The following is a 24,066-nucleotide window of genomic DNA, read 5'->3' on the forward strand; positions in this document are numbered from 1 at the left end:
TCTAGGGAAGCCAATCGCGATGGTGGGTTGGCTGATGATGAAATGCATAGTATCATAGGCAGGTAGAAGTTAAACTCTGCAGGTTGACTAACCCCTAAAATGGATTCTGACCATTTAGAAATTGTCTTTAGCTCAGGGCATAACTGTCTTTTCCATTAAATAACATGTCGTTTTCTTGTTCACATGGTTTCAATTAGAGTATAATTTAGTCATAATTTCTTTAATGGGAATATGATAAGTTTTAATCAAATTTGATTGATATCAATATTTAACATTCACACACGTACCAAACATCACATCTTCTATAAACTATTCAATATTTTCTCAAAATGGCAACAATGAGTGATTAAAACATTATTCTGCTTCTTGCTGTTTTGATGACGTCATCACAGCCTGATTTGCTCCAGTTGGTCTAGATGTTCACACAAATTTCTTATAGTATTAACAAATTAGTTGACTTAATATTCTGTGATTATTTACTTCTGTCAAAGCTGTAAAACGTCAGTGGAACACATGGAAATGCAGTGTGCTTTTATGCTTGTGAGTCCCTTTTGTACCTCAGAATCATCCTATACCTTGTAATTTCATGGAAAAAGCAAAAGGTACATTATTCAAAAATGTTTCACGTTCCACAGACAGAAACTCATAAACGTTTGGAGTGATATGAGGATGAATAATGATGGACTAATCCTTTAAGCTGGGATAGGAGAAAGTATTTTAACATTTGAAAAAAGTTGCATACCTTTAATCTCTTTGTTGCTTTTGTAAAAACATATGGTTTAAGCAGTAGCTGTGTACGCAGCTCTTCATGTATTCATGAGATATTTCGGCAGCGTGACATTCCTGCTTTCATCTTATCACTGTCCTCTTCCAGACTCGTGTAGATTGTGGTGCTCTGCTTTGGGGAAGCCATTAGAGTCAAGCTAATCTTTTTTTTTTAGTTTTCTAAAAGGTTCAAAAAGTAGATAAACACATTGAAGACATTTAAGGGGCAGTGTCATTGTTATTAGTTTACATGTTTTGGTAACACTTTTAGGGTCCAATTCTTACTAGATGCTTATTAGTATGCACATTACTAGGATCTTGGCTGTTTATGAGTACTTATAAAGCACATATTAATGCATGACCATATACTACATCCCATAATCTTACCTAATACCTAAACTTAACTACCATAAGCAGTAAATTAGGAGTTTATTGAGGCTAAAGTCATTTGTTAAAGGAGTAGTTCACTTTTAAAAAAAAATGTTTGCTGATAATTTACTCACCCCCATGTCATCCAAGATATCCATGTCTTTCTTTCTTCAGTCGAAAAGAAATTAAGGATTTTCTCCATATAATGCACTTCATTGGGAACCAAATGGTTCAAGGTCCAAATGAGAGTTTCAGTGCAGCTTCAAAGGGCTTTAAACGACACCAGACGATGAATAAGGGTCTTATCTAGCGAAACGATTGGTCTTTTAAAAAATAAATTAAAAAGTTTAAGTTTTATAAGCTCAAAAATGGTCGCCTTGCTCTGTTCTGTGATGAGCATTTGTGACTCTCCTGTTCGAACTAGTTCATCAAAATGAACAAATCTTTTTTCGAGTCATGACTCAAAGGATCCTAGATAAGACCCTTATTCATCATCTGGTGTCGTTTAAAGCCCTTTGAAGCTGCACTCTCTTTTGGACCTTGAACCGTTTGGTTCCCAATGAAGTCCATTATATGGAGAAAATCCTGAAATGTTTGTATCAAAAACCTTAATTTCTTTTCGACTGATGAAAGAAAGACGTGGACATCTTGGATGACATGGGGGTGAGTAAATCATCAGCAAAAGTTTTTTTTTTTTTTTTTTAAAGTGAACTACTCCTTTAATAATAAGAATTAGACCCTAATCTAAAGTGTGACTAATTTGTATAGCCATATTTACCATTTTATGAACAATGTGGATCTAAATTAGCTGGACAACAGATACATTTACAACAAAAATAATAGCAAAAATATCTGTAACCGAGATAAAAAAAAATATTGCCCATTTTTACGAATATTAGAATGATTTCAGGATCATGTGACACTGAAGAATGAAATAATAGCTGCTGAAAATTTTAAATTGCAGTCGAAGATACAGTATAGACAATATTACTGTTTTTACTGTTTTTTAAATAAATGCAGCCTGTATACATGAAAAAACCAACAACATCCTATTATGAAACGTATTTACCTCAGTACTTTTATATTAACACATTCATATACCATGATATTTAAATGATGCCTTAAGGTACTAGAATATGAACATGTCCTAAAAACATGATATTTTCGGTAGAACCGGTTCTTTTTCTAATAGTCCTTCTCTCACAGTGTTGAGTGTCCGCTGTGATGTGTTCTGCGGTTAGGGATCAGTGATTCCTGTGATAAAATGCGCCTGACCGAGGGGGCAACAATATGACCAATTACACGGCTTACTGCTCTCACCACGGCAACCTAGACATTAAAAAATGAGCACCGAACCACCTGGCATGGGTCACAGCTCTACCATGATAGATGAGGGAAAATACAAAGCCTGAACAGTTGATTGTTGCCCGTTTTTTTGTTTTTTTTTGTCTTTTCGCCTCCTTTTCTTCATGTCTAGGGCAAAAGCTACTCAGACAGTGAAGAAAAGAAGAAGAAAAGTGTTCTAGTTGATTTCTGCCTCTAGCGTAGCACAAAAAAATGAAAAAAGAAAAGAAAAACCATCAAAAGAGAGAGCTCAGGAACAAGCAGAGGATTTTGCATAGGCCCCTCTGGGCTTTTTGAGTTGGGTTAGCGATGGCCTCTTAATAAAGGAGGATCTTAGCGAGCTGTGCGTTCGGAAAGAGGAAGAGAGAAAAGGAAAGAAAGGGCGAATAAGAATCTGAGAAGACAAGGCAAAGGGGGAAAAAACATTGAATTAAAACCATCCTCGGCTCTGTAAAATCGTGCTAATCCTCCAAACGGGGCACGCTAACACCAAGCGTCCCATGTGACGGAGATAAAAACCTCTTTCTCGTCCGATTCCCCCAGAACTTAACTCTCTCCATCTCTCCACCGCCTGTAACTGTAACAAGTGCTTCCAGGTTAAAACGTGTTCTGATACTTTGGAAATCTTTCACGGGACACTTTGGTCTTAGCATCTGCATTAAAAGGAAATGAGCCATGTCTGCAGTTAGGAGAGGGTTATTAACTCTTATGAAGGAAGGCTGCCGTTGCAAACTTGTATAATGACCGTACGTATTTAGCTGAAATGTGACGCCTCATATGTTTAGACCGTTGTAATGATACACATCGGATGAATTGTTTCAAGCTGTTTTATGCTTTATGGTTTGTATGATATGGCTTTGCCAGGATTTTGATGCTGTTCTTTTTCCTAGATTGAAAGTGTGTGAGGATGTTTGCTGTCAAGCTCCAAAAAGACACAAGCAACACTGTAAAAAATAATCCTGTGAAAAAAAACGGTAAACTACTGGCAGCTGTGGTTGCTAGCATCATACCGTAACAATACGGTGTGTTACTGTTTTTGTGCTGTTAAATTAAAGTTTTATTCTGAAGCTGACAATACGGCGCTGTTCATTTTTAAAATGATAACACAGCAGCCAGTGGTTCACCGTTTTTTTTTTTTTTTTTTTTTTTACAGGATTATTTCTTTACAGCTAAGAGTAATCCATTTAATCTGTGTTATATTCCAAGGCTTCTGAAGCCACACGATAGCTTTGTGTGATGAACAGAATTAAAAAAGGCATATTAAATGGCTAATCTTCCCCTAATTCTTATTTGCTTGTCTGCATATTTGAATAATAATGGTAATATATTAATTGTAAATATTCTTAAATTGTTAATGAATTAACAAAGTGTTGTTGTTGTTATTATTTTTGTTATACAATTAACAATATTTTCTAATATGTATAATTACTAATAATTACTAATAATAACTAATTGTAAATAGTATTATTATGAACATGTTAATAAGTTTTAATTGATATTATTATTATTTTGTATATATTTATAATTAATGATAATAGTAATTATTATGAATATGAATAAATAATATTTTACTAATATTAACCATTTTTATAATTTATATATTATAATGATGATAATCATTTTATTATTATATTGAATATTTACTTGTTATTTTGATTAGTAATTCATGAAAATATATTGTTAAAATTATTCATGTTAATAAAATGTTATATTACTTGTAAATATTATTAAATTGTTAATGGATTAATGAAGTGTTGTTGTTGTTGTTGCTATTATTGTTGTTATACAATCAACAATATTTTCTAATATGTATAATTACTAATAATATATTAATTGTAAATAGTATTATTATGAACATGTTAATAGGTTTTAATAGATTATTATTATTTATAATATGCTAATATTTATATATTTATTATTAATATAAATAAAAATATTTTTCTAATATGAACCATTTTTATAAATCATATATTATAATGATACTAATCATTATAATAAAAAGTATTATTGATATTATATTAAATATTTACTTCAATTATTTTAATTAATTCATGATAATATATTGTTAATATTTATGTTAATAAAATGTTTTATTTTACATAATTATTAATAATTATTATTAATTTTAATCTACTCTTATAAATTTGTATAAATAGTCATAGTTATTATAAATAATTGATAATTTACTAGTATCAACAATATTTATAATTAATTCACTAATAATGATAATTTGTTTATTATATTAATTATAAATATTGTTACTCTTATTATTAATAATATGAAAAGATGTCACATTTGAATATGTACATTTGACATTTAGGCCACAGAACTACACAGACTCACTTCCGCTAAGATCTATACCAATCAAATCAGTCATCTTTATTTATAATACAGATTGTTTCAAAGTTTGTATTGGCTGTACAAAAGATCTAGAAGAAAATATTGTCATTGTCCAGCTTAAGTAAGGTCAGTGTTGATTCATTTCCATTGAAAAAATCATTAGCATCAAAAATCTATACAGCAGCTCTGGAGAAAACAGTGACATCATCGTCCTGCTCAATTCAGTTCTCATCCAATAGTCTCACTGCAGTCAAATCAATAATATTTTTGAGTATTAAGGATGATATACTTATATAATATACTAATATGATCATATTATATCACAATACAGCAGTTTTTACCCAATTTTGGCTTTCTTACTGCAGGCTATCAGATTTCTTACCGTCTGGATATCAATGATCCCAACAAGTTCATCACAGTGGAGGTGGGGTCAAACGCACGTCAGTTCACTGTGACGGGATTGATCCCAGAGTCGGCGTACGTGTTCCAAATCACAGCGCGCACTCAACAGGGCTGGGGACCCCCAGAGGAGGCCATCGTTATCACCACAGAAAAAAGAGGTACTTTTGAAGGATGGTCTAACAAGCCGTTTTATATGCAAAGTTATAAGGTCTCTGAAATATCAACAGGAATAAAACTGTTGAAAAGTACGGAAGCGTACTGCATTCACTTGAGGAAACAAAATCTACTTTGTTTTTCTGAATTAACGAGTTAATTATCTCAGAATTACGAGATCATTTTTCATGGAAAAAAGTTTTTGCTCTGTTTTTCTCAATTAAAGAGTTAGTTATCTCAGAATTACAGAAAATATTCTTGTAAAAACGTCAAAAAGTTTTTGCTCTGTTTTTTCTGAATTAACAAGCTAATCATCTCAGTATTACGAGATCATTTTTCATGGAAAAAAGTTTTTGCTCTGTTTTTCTGAATTAACAAGCTAATTATCTCAGAATTACGAGATAATGTTTCATGGGAAAAAGTTTTTGCTCAGTTTTTTCTGAATTAACGAGTTTATCTTGGAATTATGAGGTATATTTTTCTTGAAAAATAAAATGTTTTCACTCTGTTTTTATGATTTAATGAGTTACTCCTAATTTTTTAGATAATCAAGTCATTAATTCAGAAAAACAGAGCAAAAACGTTTTTCCATGAAAATTATCTCATAATTCTGAGATAATTAGATCGTTAATTCAGAAAAAAAACAGAGCAAAAACTTTTTTCCATTAAAAGTATCTCGTAATTCTGAGATAATTTACTCGTTAATTCAGAAAAACAGAGCAAAAACTTTTTTCGTGAATAATTATTTCGTAATTCTGAGATAATTAACTCGTTAATTCAGAAAAACTGAGCAAAAACTTTTTCCCATGAAAGAGTATCTCGTAATTCTGAGATAATTTACTTGTTAATTCAGAAAAATCGAGCAAAAATGTTTTTCCATGAAAAATTATCTCGTAATTCTGAGATAATTAACTCGTTATTTCAGAAAAACAGAGCAAAAACTTTTTTCCATGAAAAATTATCTCGTAATTCTGAGATAATTGACTCGATAATTCAGAAAAAAAAGCAGAGCAAAAACATTTTTCCATTAAAAATGATCTCGTAATTCTGAGATCATTTACTCATTAATTCAGAAAAAACAGATTTAGATTTTTTTTCTAGTGAACGCAATACGCTTCCAACACGTTGATCATAAAATGACACATTTTTGTTCAGTTTGTGCCTCTGTACAAAAACGTGTCCTTTTTTTCTTCAAACATTTGCTCCAAGTTCTCCTATCATACCATATGAGCCATCAAAACCTGATGTATCTAATAACATACTCAATGAAATACACAATCACATAGAACTTTTAACTTTTCAAGAATTTTTAAAATACATGTTGTCTAAAGGTTCAAAAACTGTTAAAAAACATTTAAAAAGGATTCATATAATATGATTTCATAGTTGTGTCATCAATTTGTTTATTGTGGAGTCCTTTTTCATAAACAGTGACAAATCAGAAGTGACTATAGCTAAAAGCTACTCGTGTAACTGAAATGCTAATGTTTGGTGCAGTCAGTCTGTAAAAGTAGAATGTCAGTCATGAAGCTGATAAAGCATACTGTCAAAACAGCATGTGGCCCTTCGGAGCTCACGGCACTTAACCCCGAGCCGGGTCTGTGACTCATTACACATGTCCCACAGAGCGTCCGCAGTCCCCTCGACGACTCGCCGTGCCTCAGAAAGGGGTGGAGTCTCATAAGCTTCGTCTTCATTGGACAGCGGGGGGAGACGGCTCTTCCCCAGTGCGCTACTTCACTCTGCAGACATTAGAGCTGCCGGACGGCCAGTGGAAGACCCACACATCCTCCATCGGTCATAATAACACCTCCTGGGAGGTGGAGAGGTAACACACGCACACATATCTCTCTGATTAGTCATAACTGCCTGTGCGGGCAATGGCTGGGACAAGAACAGTCACTATTTATAGCAAAATGTGCTTTAGCTCTGACAGACAACACAGGAGAAATTAAAATACACAGGATGGAGTTACGCTTGAGGTCATTGTTTGGATTTTAGATACTATGCAAACATGGCAATATGGAAATAATGGAATTATAATTCAACAAGGATATATTTTATGTTGCACAACAAAAAAAGTTGGTTGCAAGGGTAATGTCAAGTTAGCACTTTTGATTTGTTTTGTTTTAATTTGATTTAATTTGTTTTTGTTTCGTTTTAATTTGATTTGTTTTTTGTTTTGTTTTTTTGTTTTGTTTTGTTTTTTGTAGGGCTGTGCAAAAATTAATTGCGATTAATCGCATCCAAAATAAAAGTCTGTGTTTAAATAATATATTTGTGTGTGCTGTATATAATTATTTTGTATATATAAATACACACACATGCATGTATATATTTAAGAAAATGTGTTATTCATATATAAAATATTTATATTTATATAATATAGATTATGTATTTATATATATATATATATATATATATATATATATATATATACAGAATTTAAGCGCAAATAATTCTTAAATATATACATGCATGCATAGGTATTTATATATACAAAATAATTATATACAGCACACACAAATATATTATGTAAACACAGACTTTTATTTTGGATGCGATTAATCGCAATTAATTTTTGCACAGCCCTAGTTTTTTGTTTTGTTTTTTGTTTTGTTTCGTTTTTTTGTTTTGTTTTTTGTTTTTTGTTTTGTTTTTTCTTTTGTTTTTGTCTTGTTTTTTTCTTTTGTTTTGTTTTAATTTGATTTGATTTGTTTTGTTTCTTTTTTGTTTTGTTTGTTTCTTTTTTTGTTTTGCAGGACATGGATCATACGACCATGTTTTTTGTTAGTTTGTTCTGTTTTTTGTTTGTTTGTTTGTTTTTTTGCTTTGTTTGTTTATTGTTTTTTTTTTTTACATTTATAATTGAAGAGTTCAGATGCAAAAGCCTCTAAATGCCATTTGAAATTTTCTTCTAGAATGGTCATTTTTATCAAACTTGTATATTTAAGTTCAGTAATTTCACTTAAATGGCAATTAATAGGTAATCTTCATTGTTATTTAAGTGAAATTACTAAACTTAAATATACAAGCTTGATAAAAATGATCATTTTAGAAGAAAATTTCAAATGGCACTTAGAGGCTTTTGCATCTGAACTCTTCAATTGTAGTACCAGAATTTTATGGACTTATACCATGGTAATTCCATAATTTTTGTTGCTGTTTTTTTTTTTTTCAGGCATCTACCATGTTTTGTGTTTTTTTTTTTTTTTTTTTACATACACCATGGTAGTAACAAGGTGTGTTTTTTGGTAGTTGAATGCTGCGCTTAAATGACATTAATGTCGGTTGGCTTACGTCACTTCCAGGCTCCTACTGGTGGTGCAAGTGCAACCAGGAAAACGGCCCTAGTATAGCTTACATTTTAGTTCCTATAACTACCCAGTGCAAAAAACCCTATTTTAGTACCATAGTATGCGTCAAAGTCCCATACCATTGATACCATCACATTACTCCACAGCACTGCCACTGGGTTAGAGAGTCAGGATGAGCCGAGGGGTGAAAATGAAACACCCTCAATTGGACTAAATCAAACAAAACTCTTCAATCTAAACGAATGACATTACACAAAACATGTTAGACATTTTATATTATGGACATGCAGTGACACTGATGAGTCATCATTAAGAATAAAAAGAGAGAGAATTTGATGAACAGATAGAGTGAAAGAAAGAGAGAGAGAGACTGTAATTATAATCAAACTGACCATCAGGTGGCTTGATGTCTAATCACACATCCCTTCAGCTCCACCTCCATCCTCCAGTACTGCAATACTAGCTCATATTCTTCCACCCTGCCTGTTCGTTCTTCTCATCATCACCTGTCTGATTCATGCTGTCACCTTCGATCACCTCTCTAAATGTCCACTTGCATTAAGGTTAAAGATATAGTGAATTGCCTCCCTATAACACCATCTTTCTCACCACATTTTGTAGTGGAACCATGAGAGCATTTCTGCATTCAGTAGCACCTGATTACCCACAGCCCACATGCCTGTCCATTTAATTACCCACATATGCTTTCTCTGACATTCAATGACTCATCATAAGCCACCCTATTAGTGCAAAGTAGGCACAGAAGATGAATCCGAAGTGGCATGTATAACCATTTGGACAGAATTTTTAATGTGGCACAGCGCTGGCATAAATGTAATGTATTTTAAGGAATCACAATCATGGAAAACGAACAATATGTTTGAATTGCTACCATTACTATTTCTGCGATCTGTGCCGATTTGAAAATGGCTGGATTAACTAATAGATTGGTTAAAATGTAAAAGCACTGGGTACTGTATCCCACAATGCAATGCACTTGACTTGACATTTAATTTTACAAGTACTAATGTTGTTATTTTAACATCTCATTCCTGGCTGATTATTTGATTGAACTGATGCTATTTTAACAAAATTTTATTAAAAGTTCTAATTATGATCTGATTTTGATTCAAATTTGAATTTAAGTAGTATTTTTTTTTTCAATTTTACTGCAGTTTATAATTAATGTATTATAAATGTATTATGTATTAATAATATAACATTCATATTAATTTAATTAATTTTTTAAAGAATTATCTTATGTTGCATTTGTTTAACCAAAGATATAGTAAAATAGAAATATTTTTAAATATTATTACTAACTTAAATCAATATTTCAATATTTAAAATCCTAATAAAAAAAAATAATAATTTATTCCTCTGATGGCAATCCTGAATTTTCAAATAATATTTTAATTACCAATATCTTAAAAAAACAGACTAGATTAATCATGCTTACAACATGGAAACCTTTATAAAACGCCAACAGGTTTTTTTTTGTTCTCTCCCATTTTGCTTTTTGCTGTTGAAATTCGTCCGTTTTGTTAGTTGTTCAATTCAAAATTGTGTTGAATATTACATTATGAAATTTTCAAACCCTATGCAATAATGTAAAGATCTTTATTGATGTATGCTTGTTTGTTTACGGTATAGTTTTTATGTTGGTACAGTGCTTTGCTTCAGTTTGTCTTGGTTTCTTTCTCTCTCTGTCACACACACACACATTCTTCATAATTGCATGAACCGAGTGTTTTGAACCAGGAGGATGTTTGTGTTCAAACCATCTCAGAGGAGTAAATGCCTCCAGCTATTAAAACGGCAATGCCACTAACAGTCCTCGTCTTCAACGCCCTAATTATAAACACACACACTCACACATAAACACTCAGAACGACACAAGCACCCTTATTCTCAAATCCCTAATTGTGCACTTCACACACATGCACACACACTCTACGTTTCCCTGATGCCCCATTTTGATATACATTCCCTACAACCCTGTGTCAGCTTCCCATGTCCTCTCAAAGTTTCAAAAGCAATAACAAATCTGTGCAGTTGACTAATATTAAACGAATGATAAATGTATAATGGTTTGTGATGAACATAAGAATCTTGAGAGTTTTGTTCAAGGTTGAAGCAGATCTTGAGCAGATCTGTCTACTCAACAGATTGGGATGTATTGTTTTGATTGTATTTTATGAGTGGTTACCTGCAGCAAGTTCTCCTTTCTCGGATTCTCTCAAAAGAAGTGTAGAAATGTATCACTTATGGTTTGGTATGTAGTAATGATCATGTGTGTATGTGCTGAAATGCATCTCTTCTGTTGTAGGCTGAAGCCGTACACCTCTTACAAATTTAGAATGATGGCCACAAATGATGTGGGAGAAAGCGCCTTCAGCAAAGAAACAGAGCCAGTTACAACTCTGCAGGATGGTAATACTAGATTCTGTGTGTTCTGCAAAGTGAATTATAATTTTTTAGAGTGCTTTTTGGATCTGAGTATTTGTGAGAAAATCTGAATAGATTTTGAATTATAATTTTCAAGATAGATGTACTGTAGATAGATAGATAGATAGATAGATAGATAGATAGATAGATAGATAGATAGATAGATAGATAGATAGATAGATAGATAGATAGATAGATAGATAGATAGATAGATAGATAGATAGATAGATAGATAGATAGATACTAATATAGATAGATACTAATATAGATAGATAGATAGATAGATAGATAGATAGATAGATAGATAGATAGATAGATAGATAGATAGATAGATAGATAGATAGATACTAATATAGATAGATAGATAAATACTAAGATAGATATATAGATGGATAGATAGATAGATGGATGGATAGATAGATAGATAGATAGATAGATAGATAGATAGATAGATAGATAGATAGATACTAATATAGATAGATAGATAGATAGATAGATAGATAGATAGATAGATAGATAGATAGATAGATAGATAGATAGATAGATAGATAGATAGATAGATAGATACTAATATAGATAGATAGATAAATACTAAGATAGATATATAGATGGATGGATAGATAGATAGATAGATAGATAGATAGATAGATAGATAGATAGATAGATAGATAGATAGATAGATAGATAGATAGATAGATAGATAGATAGATAGATACTAATATAGATAGATAGATAGATAGATAGATAGATAGATAGATAGATAGATAGATAGATAGATAGATAGATAGATAGATAGATAGATAGATAGATAGATAGATAGATAGATAGATAGATAGATAGATAGATAGATAGATACTAATATAGATAGATAGATAAATACTAAGATAGATATATAGATGGATAGATAGATAGATAGATAGATAGATAGATAGATAGATAGATAGATAGATAGATAGATAGATAGATAGATAGATAGATAGATAGATAGATTGATCGATATAGATAGATGGATAGATAGATAGATAGATAGATAGATAGATAGATAGATAGATAGATAGATAGATAGATAGATAGATAGATCGATATAGATAGATAGATAGATAGATAGATAGATAGATAGATAGATAGATAGATAGATAGATAGATAGATAAATACTAAGATAGATAGATAGATAGATAGATAGATAGATAGATAGATAGATAGATAGATAGATAGATACTATTATAGATAGATAGATAGAAAGATAGATAGATAGATAGATAGATAGATAGATAGATAGATAGATAGATAGATAGATAGATAGATAGATAGATAGATAGATAGATAGATAGATAGATAGATAGATAGATACTAATATAAATAGATAGATAGATACTAAGATAGATAGATAGATAGATAGATAGATAGATAGATAGATAGATAGATAGATAGATAGATAGATAGATAGATAGATAGATAGATAGATAAATAGTAAGATAGATAGATAGATAGATAGATAGATAGATAGATAGATAGATAGATAGATAGATAGATAGATAGATAGATAGATAGATAGATAGATAGATAGATAGATAGATAGATAGATAGATAGATAGATAGATAGATAGATGGATGGATGGATAGATATATATAGATTTATCTATTGATTGATTTATTGATTGAACAATTGATTGATTCGTTGAACGAATGATTGATTGAACGAACGAACGAACGAATGAACGAACAAACGATTGATTGATTGATTGATTGATTGATTGATTGAATCTATTTGTCTGTGTTTGTTTAGTGCCCGATGAAGCACCCGTCATTTTGAACGTCAAACCTTCAACCACTACATCTGTGATCGTCCAGTGGCAGGTAAAACAATGAGCTAAAACTAGAGAATGCTTTCAAAAACATATAAAGATCATACCTACCACAAACTTTTCCACGGTAGTCTAGCTATATTTATCATCAGTATTTCACTCTACTCTCAATGGACTTTTTCACTGACCTTGTTGCAACGTATGCATTATCTGATGATGGGATTCCCTTATGGGTAAAACATTGTCTAAACGAGTTATCTTCGAGGGCAGTATAACGCTGGAACAGTCTTTAAGTCGAGAGATCGCCTGTGATGCCTTAAAATGCTCACTTTTTGCAGTTTTAGAACAGAGTTTTAGCACAAGTTGGTGTCACAATAACTTTTCCTGTCTTTCCATTTATCTGAAGGTTCAGGGGTTCAAATTGTCCAGCAGCGTTTAATAGCAGACTTGTGTGCAAAGTATTCAGCTGGCCCTCTCAATGTTAATTATGTTTGGCAAGCAGGTTCTTAGCCTTACTCTTTTTACCCTCTAATTAGTTAGCAGGCATTTCACGTACCTCCTCAATCTATTCACACACATACGGATACATTTACAAAGCTGGCCTGTTTTGACCCCATCTTAATTAACTTTGCCTATAACACTGATCACATACTAAATAAGACACGTCCATGATAGAATGGGAGAGTGAGAACGCATGTTCGAGAGACTCAGAGTAAGAACAACCAGATCAGGCCTCGACTGACCTGCGGTCTCAGCTAACTTGTCCTCTGTTGATCTGTGCCATCTCCTGGGCTGACGTGCATTGTGCAGTAATTACTTTCTGTCAGCGTCTCGAACTGCTAATTAGCCGGCAGCGGGCTTCATAGACGCGGTCTTCAACAATCTTTCATTAAGCAGCATCACAGGTCATGTGCCGAATAGTCAGGTGAATATTTCCTAACCTGAGTTAAATAGAGTAATTAGATGGCAGTTTGCTAAACTGGATATGTCTGTCTGCAGCCGCCCGCTGAGGGAACTGTCAACGGGATTCTTGTGGGATATCGCGTGTATTACCGGGAACTTCCACGTGAGAACAACCCAGACGAGCCAAAGACAGCAACCAACCAATCAACAATCAGTCCTGAGCTCAGAGGTTAGTTTGTTTGTCTTTCATTCTCTATCTATCTATCTATCTATCTATCTATCTATCTATCTATCTATCTATCTATCTATCTATCTATCTATCTATCTATCTATCTATCTATCTATCTATCTATCTGTCTGTCTGTCTGTCTGTCTGTCTGTCTGTCTGTCTGTCTGTCTGTCTGTCTGTCTGTCTGTCTGTCTATCTATCTATCTATCTATCTTAGTATTTATCTATCTATCTATATTAGTATCTATCTATCTATCTATCTATCTATCTATCTATCTATCTATCTATCTATCTATCTATCTATCTATCTATCTATCTATCTATCTATCTATCTATCTATCTGTCTGTCTGTCTATCTGTCTGTCTGTCTGTCTGTCTGTCTGTCTATCTATCTATCTATCTTAGTATTTATCTATCTATCTATATTAGTATCTATCTATCTATCTATCTATCTATCTATCTATCTATCTATCTATCTATCTATCTATCTATCTATCTATCTATCTATCTATCTATCTATCTGTCTGTCTGTCTGTCTGTCTGTCTGTCTGTCTGTCTGTCTGTCTGTCTGTCTGTCTGTCTGCCTGACTGCCTATCTATCTATCTATCTATCTATCTATCTATCTATCTATCTATCTATCTATCTATCTATCTATCTATCAATTCAATTCAATTCAAAGGGGCTTTATTGGCATGAAAGTTTTTCAAACAATGTTGCCAAAGCATATACAACATATACAAATACTCTATACACATATACATATACATACACACACATATATATATACATACACGCATATATACACATATACACACATATATATATACATATACATGCATATATACATACATAAACACTTAACACAATATTTGGATATATTTGTGTGTGTGTGTCGATCACTCATTCACTGCCCCTCAGGTTGTGGCATGTTTGAATATATTGGGCAGCAAGATAATTTTTGTCTCCTTCTCCCAGGAGAAAGTTTAATTTGGATATGTCATCCAGGTCTATGAAATTTGGGATTATATAGTTAAATTTGTTAAAGTAAAGGTCCCTTGTGTCTTTGAACGCTTCACATTTTAGGAGAAAGTGCATCTCCGTCTCAACCTCACCTGTCAAACAGTGATCACACATTCTGTTTTCTTTTGGTTGCCAATATCTATCTATCTATCTATCTATCTATCTATCTATCTATCTATCTATCTATCTATCTATCTATCTATCTATCTATCTATCTATCTATCTATCTATCTATCTGTCTGTCTGTCTGTCTGTCTGTCTGTCTGTCTGTCTGTCTGTCTGTCTGTCTGTCTGTCTGTCTGTCTGTCTGTCTGTCTGTCTGTCTGTCTGTCTGTCTGTCTGTCTATCTATCTATTTGTCTGTCTTTCTATCTTTTGATAGTATCTCTCTCTCTCTTCAAATTCACAGCTTGAATTTTGGACTCAAACTGAATTTTTTTTTTGATTTGTATTTTTTTTTCCAGGTGAAATGTGTCATTTTCATAATGATATCGCCAATAAAAAACAAATGTGATAAATATGTTTTGTCAATGTTGTGCTACTTTCCGTTTCACATGACTGTTTAGTCTTCTGTTCTTAAATGCATATATTAAGCATTGTCCCTTGTGTAATAACTCTCTTATTCTCTTCTCCTCTCTCTATCTCTCTCTGGGTTTATTTCACTACTCAAACAGCTAAGAGCACTTTTAAGACAGTGAGCAGCCCTTCATTAACAGAATTTGAATTAACGCGTAAGTATTTTTTGATATTATTTTAATTGCTGAGTTGTTTCAATAGTTGTAATCTTTGAAGTGTTAACAGAGTCCCATTCACGCCCGAAGGCTTTCAAACTCCCTGTTCTATCCTCTGATCTCCTCTACCTCCATAACAAACACTTCCCCTAGTCTTTACGCTTTGTTGTTTAGCCTCTGGTCCTGTCATGATCTGCATGTGAGGAAGGGGAAAAATGTAAATCTATTTTGTTCTCCACCTCATTTCCACACCCTCCTTCTCATATCCACGTCCCTTTTCTGTCGCCTACAATTTTTAAAATTGTTTTCTCATTTTTTGGGGTCTCTTTCTCTGCGTTTCTCTGAACTACTTCTTCAGCACTCTTCGCACTTTTAAGCTTCCATTTTATTTATTTTTGCCTCTAATGGTGTTTTTCAGAGCTCAGCAAGTACAGAGGATACACGATTGTCATGACGGCATTTAATGTTGTTGGAGAAAGCCCTTCAAGTGCACCTGTAGAGGTTTTTGTGGGAGAAGCTGGTATGTGTTTATGCCTTATTAGGATCAATCCTGTGACTCAGTTCTCAAACTTGAACCACAAACTTGCACGGTAAACACAAAGTGCTTTTGAAATGCAGTTGTTGTTTGCTGATATGCATCTGATATCTCATTATCTGACCTGCAATTAAACACTATATTTGATATTTGGTCTGGTCTGAGCACTTAGCGCTCAGGTAATGTTAATAAGGAGTACATTCACACATGAGTGAGATGAAAATTATATGCAATCATTCCTGTCACACAACCTGTTTTATCTGGTTAGCATCTGTATGGGAAAGAAAAGAGGGGCTTGAATCGCCTAGTGTGGACCAATTATCTGCACAAACTATTAGACAACACAGAGTGGATCCATTTGCGTGACCTATTGATACACGATATAGACCAGTTCCCACTATGCAGCACAAATCAATTTAGCCAGTGATGTACTGCCTGGTGGGGTACTTGTATAAAACAGTCAGTAATGTCTTCACTGAGGGTAAACCGACGTCAGATATTTGTATAATGTCGGATCTGCTCTATCTCTATACTCCTCATGTACAAGATCTTTCATGAATGATGTATTGAAGTGAAATAGAGTAGATATGACCTTCTTTCAGTCTATAGGATGTGTTTGTGTGTTAACATGTATCACTGCACATGTCAAAGCTAATTTAACTGTAAACTGATCTATGTAGAGCATTGTGAAAGCCCATTACCTAAGCTAATTTAAAAAATGAGCCATGTGCACAAATCAGATTAGTGTGCACATCTGACCTCTCTGAAAAATCCGAATGAGAGGGATGGCACTTCATTAAATGCAACGTCCCTCTGGCGTGACTTTAACACACAAAGACAACAAGGCCATCTTAATTACATATCTCTCTTTATAGGAGTGTAGAATGAGCTGAAATGGGAATTTGACACATACAGCTCAAAGTCACACACAGACTATAATGAGACCAAGCCCAACTAAACAACAGATCTATGAAATGTACAGTATTTACAATGAAATTGCATATTTAGTTCAATTTAAAAAAAAAAATTCTTATAATTTACTCACCCCCATGTCATCCAAGATATCCATGTCATTCTTTCTTCAGTCGAAAAGAAATTAAGGTTTTTGATGAAAACATTCCAGGATTTTTCTCCATATAATGGACTTCAATGGGAACCAAACGGTTCAAGATCCAAAAGACAGTTTCAGTGCAAACTGCAAACTGTTCAAAGGGCTTTAAACGACTCCAGGCCATGAAAAAGGGTCTTATTGAGCAAAACGATCGCTCATTTAAAAAAAAAAATAATAATACGTTTTATAAGCTCAAATGGTCGCCTTGCTCTGTATTGTGATGCACGTTCGGGACTCTGCTATTTGAACTCGTTCATCAAAATGAACGAATCTTTTCCAGAGACAACTCATTCATTTTGTTCGTTGAATAAACCAAATGACACGAAAAAAGATTCGTTCATTTTGATAAATAGGAGAGTCACGAACGCGCATCACAGAACAGAGCAAGGCGACCATTTGAGCTTTTAAAACTTAAAACTTTTTTTTTTTAATGAGCGATCGTTTTGCTCGATAAGACCCTTATTTATCGTCTGGAATCGCTTAAAGCCCTTTGAACAGTTTGCAGTTTGCACTGAAACTGTCTTTTGGACCATGAACCGTTTGGTTCCCATTGAAGTCCATTATATGGAGAAAAATCCTGGAATGTTTTCATCAAAAACCTTAATTTCTTTTTGACTGAAGAAAAAATGGCATGGATATCTTGGATGACATGGGGGTGAGTAAATTATTAGCAAAAATACTCCTTTAAGATCATTATAAATGTTGAAAACAGATTTGACAGCTGGCCTGTTTACAGAGATGTTACATTTTACAGATTTCAGTGTGTCAATAAATCACTAAACCTCTGTCTCCTTTCAGTTTAGTCACTGTCCATTATGCCACAGAGAAATGTCATCTGATATTTGGCCTTTATATGAGACAGATAGTCTATGAAGTAAATGGTTTTCCAACTGTGGAAGTCGACACTTGCACGTTTGATTTGTTTGTTGCTCAATTCAAAATTATAATTGTGTGCATGTGTTCACAGCTCCTTCAGTGGCTCCTCAGAACATTCAGGTGAAACCCGTGTCCTCCAGTCAACTGGACGTAGAGTGGCAGCCTCCACCCGTCGAGACACAAAATGGAAAAATTCAGGGATACAAGGTGACGATATTTATTTTTTTTTACTCACATGCATGCACAAAACATTATCCATATGATTCGTAATTATCATGTGAACGACCCATGAGACATTCAGTATCATTAAGGACTGTATAATTGGTTATTATTATATTCAACATTTTTAATTGTCAAATGCATATTTTCACCCCTAGAAATTACCTATAATTCCCATGCACATTATGCGTTTGCCACATTGTACACTATGTGGCAAAAATTTCAATGCATGAATACATAATGCACAATTGTTTAGTCAGTTGTGAGACCTGGCTTTTATGAAAAGTATTTCCAAAATCAGTCAGGCAGTCCATCTGTTTACCGGCATAAATAAACCGTCGTTCATCTGCAGTCTGTCTTCCCTTATCTCACCGTCATCTGTTGATTTCACCGCATTAGCTTCCACCGTTGTTTTCCTATTTACGCCATCTGTACATCTGTCTCTCATAGACATTTGAACAGGAATTGCTTGTGAATCCTTCTGTTCTGTCCACAAACACACAAAGTATCAATTCACATTTCTTATTTCATTCTTGTTTCGGTGTGTTTGTTTATTTAAAGAATTAGTTCACCTAAAAATGAAACATTTGTCATCATTTTCTTGCCCTGGAATCATTCAAAATCCGCATTGCTTTCTTTTTACCTTGGAAGACAAAATGAGGCATTCTTAAAAATGTACGCGTAGTTGCTCAATGAATGATGAATGTAGCATTTAGGCTTCCAGAACAGCACATATGTTATAAAAACATCATAAATGTTAGAATATACACTTCGGTATTGCCCTCATATCATTCAAAATCCGTATCACTTTCTTTTTACCTTGGAACACAGAAGGAGGCATTCATAAAAATGTACTTAGTTGCTCAGTGAATGATGAATGTAGCATTTAAGCTTCCAAAACAGCACACATTTTATAAAAATATCATAAATGTAAGACTATACGGTAACACTTTACTTGAAAGGATGTTCATAAGACTAACATGACACCTTCATAATCATGACATGACATATGTTATGAATATGAAGGAAGTTTTATGCATGTTTGTGACAACTGTCATCAAGTGTCATTCACTCAGTTATGACATTTTTAATGCAAATATGACATTTGAGATGTCACTAAGACAACACAACCTGTCATAAACATGACATCTTAAGAAACCACCTAGGTTTGTTGGTTAACATTACATTAAACTGTCAGGTGGTTGGTTTTGACATTGGCTGTCATGAAGCCATTATAACTTTTTAATGTAGTACTACTTTAGTTGAGGTCACGAAAAATATTCATGACACAGTTATAATGGCCTCATGACAGCCAATGTCAAAACCAACCATGACTTATTTTTATGTCAAGTTGTCATGACAAAGACACTGACAGGTTATGATTTTATGGTTTATGTCAAGATATCATAACAAAGACATCTTAATGTCATATTTGCTTTCAGAATGTCTTTATTGAGCAAAAGACACTCAATGACAGTTGTCATAAACGTGCATAAACCCTACTTCATATTCAAGACATATGTCATGTCATGGTTATGAAGGTGTCATGTCAGTCAAGTTAAGCGTTACCGAATAGACTCTTTCGTAATTTGGCGTAAGATTTTTTAAAGGTACACTATGTAACTTTAAGCTACATATGGCAATTTATCTGTTCAGTAAAATACCTTACTCACCTGCTGAGTAATATAATGCAATCTCCAGTCTCTATTCATTGTAAATGCATGGAAAGGAGCGACAAGCACAGTATTCAAAATATACTCTTTTAGAGTTTTTGGGTGAATATTCCTTTAATTTTGTATATGTGTCCCACAGATCCATTACTGGGAAAAGGACAGGCAGAATGAGACGGAGAAGGAGCTAGTTTTGTTTGTGCCAGATACATCCGTGCACCTAAAGAACCTGACATCCTACACCACTTACCATGTACAACTGTCTGCATTTAACACGGCGGGTGACGGGCCACTCAGTGCAGCCCGTAAAGGACGCACCCTGCAGGCTGGTGAGTCCCGCTGAGACCCGTTACGCTCATCCGGATGCACGCGCACCAGACAACAAACCGAGACGTCCAAAACATTGTCAGACATGTCATTCCTCTGGTATCACTGCTTCTGTTAAGATAGTAAATGTGGCACTTTTTTCTATAAGAGTCTTTTTTGCAAAATTTAGCAAATGAAAACAAGTTTGACTGAACCTTTACATTACCATTTGCTGTAATGCAGATTGAACATATTCAGGCATACTGTGATAGTTTTATTAAAGGAATGTTCTGGGCTCAAGTTCTATTGACTCTAGACAGTTAAAAATCATGTTTACTCTAATGCACTTACATGGGAAAGTCTAAAGAGCAAGACATTGTGGTTTAAAAGCAGAAATGTACAGCTCATTTTTTGTGAAAACACTTAAAGTGGCCCTATTATACTATTTGAAAGGTCTCCTACAATATATGTATTTGCATTGAGTCTAAAACCACTTACATTTTCTCATAATATACATTGCACATCACCTCTTTTTTTCAAAGTGTCTGAAACGATTAGTTCAAAGTTTGAGTCTATCTAAACCCCCCTTTAAGTGAGCCTAATCTGCTCTGATTGGTCAGACAGCCCAGTCTGCTGTGATTGGTCTGCCACTTACAGTACAGCGTGTGTTGGAAACAAAACACTGAATCAATTCTTTCAATAACACTATAACTTTATTTGTTGTGCACTTTAATCATTAGAATATATATACAGTACATATTTATTTATTTAGAAACTTTTCACATTGTTAATGTTACAACGTTTTGTCCCTTTCTGCCGAATAATTAAACATGCATAGAAATATGACTATAACAATGATAGTAATGATAATAATAAATGAATAAAAATAGGTAAATAAACTTTAAGATAATGTACATGTTTAGAAATGAACATAATATCCTTGTAGGATAAATAAATGAATACGTACATATAATAACAATAATTAAATAAAAAATACATGACTAATAATAATAATGGGTGAGATTTGTAATGTTCTTATGCTCACCAAGTCTGCATTTATTTAATAAAAAATGCATTAAAAACAGTAACAATGTGAAATATTATTACAATAACAAAATAATGTAATTTTTTCCTTTGATAGCAAGGTCTTCAATGTCACATGAACCATCAGAAAATCCTTCCAATATTCTAATATTTTTGTGGTACAGATGTTTGAACAGATATTTTAATAGTAGTGTATTTGTGTTACTTCTATATTATTTTTGGTTGTTTTTATGGAAATGATTTTATTTAGCAGAAGAATGTTTCTGAGATGTGTCTTTTCTCTCTCAAGCTCCTGGAGCACCCAGTCATGTGGTGTTTTCGGAGGTGACGGGAAGCTCAGTGAATGTGTCATGGGGAGCTCCTCTGCAGCCCAATGGAGTGGTGGAAGGATACAGAGTGGTCTATGAGCCCACCGCACCAGTTCATGGTGAGCAGGATGAAGAGATATAATCATTCAAAAATTGTAATAATAAAAAAGAGTCTTGAGTACAGTTATACACTCACCTAAAGGATTATTAGGAACACCTGTTCAATTTCTCATTAATCTCAATTATCTAATCAACCAATCACATGGCAGTTGCTTCAATGCATTTAGGGGTGTGGTCCTGGTCAAGACAATCTCCTGAACTCCAAACTGAATGTCAGAATGGGAAAGAAAGGTTATTTAAGCAATTTGAAGTATTTCACAATCTGCTCAGTTACTGGGCACAACCATTTCTAGGGTTTACAAAGAATGGTGTGAAAAGGGTAAAAAACATCCAGTATGCGGCAGTCCTGTGGGCGAAAATGCCTTGTTGATGCTAGAGGTCAGAGGAGAATGGGCCGACTGATTCAAGTTGATAGAAGAGCAACTTTGACTGAAATAACCACTCGTTACAACCGAGGTATGCAGCAAAGCATTTGTGAAGCCACAACACGCACAACCTTGAGGCGGATGGGCTACAACAGCAGAAGACCCCACCGGGTACCACTCATCTCCACTACAAATAGGAAAAAGAGGCTACAATTTGCAAAAGCTCACCAAAATTGGACAGTTGAAGACTGGAAAAATGTTGCCTGGTCTGATGAGTCTCGATTTCTGTTGAGACATTTGAGCGTAAACCGAATGAGAACATGGATCCATCATGCCTTGTTACCACTGTGCAGGCTGGTGGTGGTGGTGGTGTAATGGTGTGGGGGATGTTTTCTTGGCACACTTTAGACCCCTTAGTGCCAATTGGGCATCGTTTAAATGCCACGGCCTACCTGAGCATTGTTTCTGACCATGTCCATCCCTTTATGGCCACCATGTACCCATCATCTGATGGCTACTTCCAGCAGGATAATGCACCATGTCACAAAGCTCAAATCATTTCAAATTGGTTTCTTGAACATGAAAATGAGTTCACTGTACTAAAATGGCCCCACAGTCACCAGATCTCAACCCAATAGAGCATCTTTGGGATGTGGGGGAACGGGAGCTTCGTGCCCTGGATGTGCATCCCACAAATCTCCATCAACTGTAAGATGCTATCCTATCAATATGGGCCAACATTTCTAAAGAATGCTTTCAGCACCTTGTTGAATCAACGCCACTTAGTATTAAGGCAGTTCTGAAGGCAAACGGGGGTCAAACACAGTGTTAGTATGGTGTTCATAATAATCCTTTAGGTGAGAGTATATACAATATTCATAAAGACCCTTCTTGATGTGACAGGTGTCAGTAAGACAGTTACAGTGGAGATCAAGGGGAACTGGCAGCGCTGGCTGAAAGTTCGTGACCTGAAGAGGGCCGTGACATATCGCTTCAAGGTTAAGGCCAGAACCATTGCTTACGGACCCGAACTGGAAGCCAATGTCACTGCAGGACCAGTGGAAGGTATGAGTATGAAACGTGAAAGTAATAACTCATAATAAATCGAGCAACATCGCCTGCAGTTACAGACACAAGAGCTGGAGGCTTTCTTTGGATTGAATTAATTGTTGAATATGAAATGACTGCATTTTCTTTAAAAAAAAACACCTTTCTAAACCCTGGGACCCACTAGAGAGATGGCATTTCATTATTTTAATTCTTCAAATTAGTTAGGGATGGAAATTAAAAGAAGGCTGTGTGAACGTCATGGTTTGATTAGTGCTCTGTAATGAGAATGTGTGATTTTATGTAGCCTTTGAGCACTTGCACATTCTCATGACAGTGTCTTCATTGTGGTGGGATGTTGAGCCTCACACAGCCAGCTTTCACTTTAGAATGGTCCTCAGATGAGATGAAGCTGACTCATGTAGCGCTGGACTCTGATTGGTCAGTATGGTGTATGATGGCGTGTAAGCACTTAAGTAAACGGACAGAATTTTAAGCAAAAAAATGTAAATAATGAGGTCCTTGTATATGTCCTATATGGTACTGAAATAATAATTCATACCACATTGACATGGTACTCCAGGGTACACTAGCAGTCTAAAGTGTAAATACACTGGAGTGAATGTGTTTCTGATCAT

General features: G+C 34.1%; 1 protein-coding gene across 3 annotated transcripts in view; it reads left to right on the forward strand.

The window, feature by feature from the left end:
• The window catches only part of sdk1b (sidekick cell adhesion molecule 1b), a 269,066-nt gene that overhangs the window by 231,833 nt on the left and 13,167 nt on the right, over window positions 1-24,066 (forward strand). For all 3 annotated transcript variants that reach the window (XM_089132480.1, XM_089132482.1, XM_089132481.1), the window contains 11 exons: window positions 5,184-5,378; window positions 7,000-7,201; window positions 11,020-11,123; window positions 12,926-12,996; window positions 13,944-14,076; window positions 15,771-15,827; window positions 16,246-16,347; window positions 18,441-18,556; window positions 20,381-20,567; window positions 21,878-22,015; window positions 23,285-23,446. In XM_089132480.1, the coding sequence (XP_088988606.1) occupies window positions 5,184-5,378; window positions 7,000-7,201; window positions 11,020-11,123; window positions 12,926-12,996; window positions 13,944-14,076; window positions 15,771-15,827; window positions 16,246-16,347; window positions 18,441-18,556; window positions 20,381-20,567; window positions 21,878-22,015; window positions 23,285-23,446 (1,467 nt within the window). The remainder of the gene's footprint in view (window positions 1-5,183; window positions 5,379-6,999; window positions 7,202-11,019; window positions 11,124-12,925; window positions 12,997-13,943; window positions 14,077-15,770; window positions 15,828-16,245; window positions 16,348-18,440; window positions 18,557-20,380; window positions 20,568-21,877; window positions 22,016-23,284; window positions 23,447-24,066) is intronic.

The sequence above is a fragment of the Pimephales promelas genome, chromosome 6 (genome assembly GCF_988280905.1).
Source record: "Pimephales promelas chromosome 6, fPimPro1.hap1.1, whole genome shotgun sequence".
Lineage (NCBI taxonomy): Eukaryota > Metazoa > Chordata > Actinopteri > Cypriniformes > Leuciscidae > Pimephales > Pimephales promelas.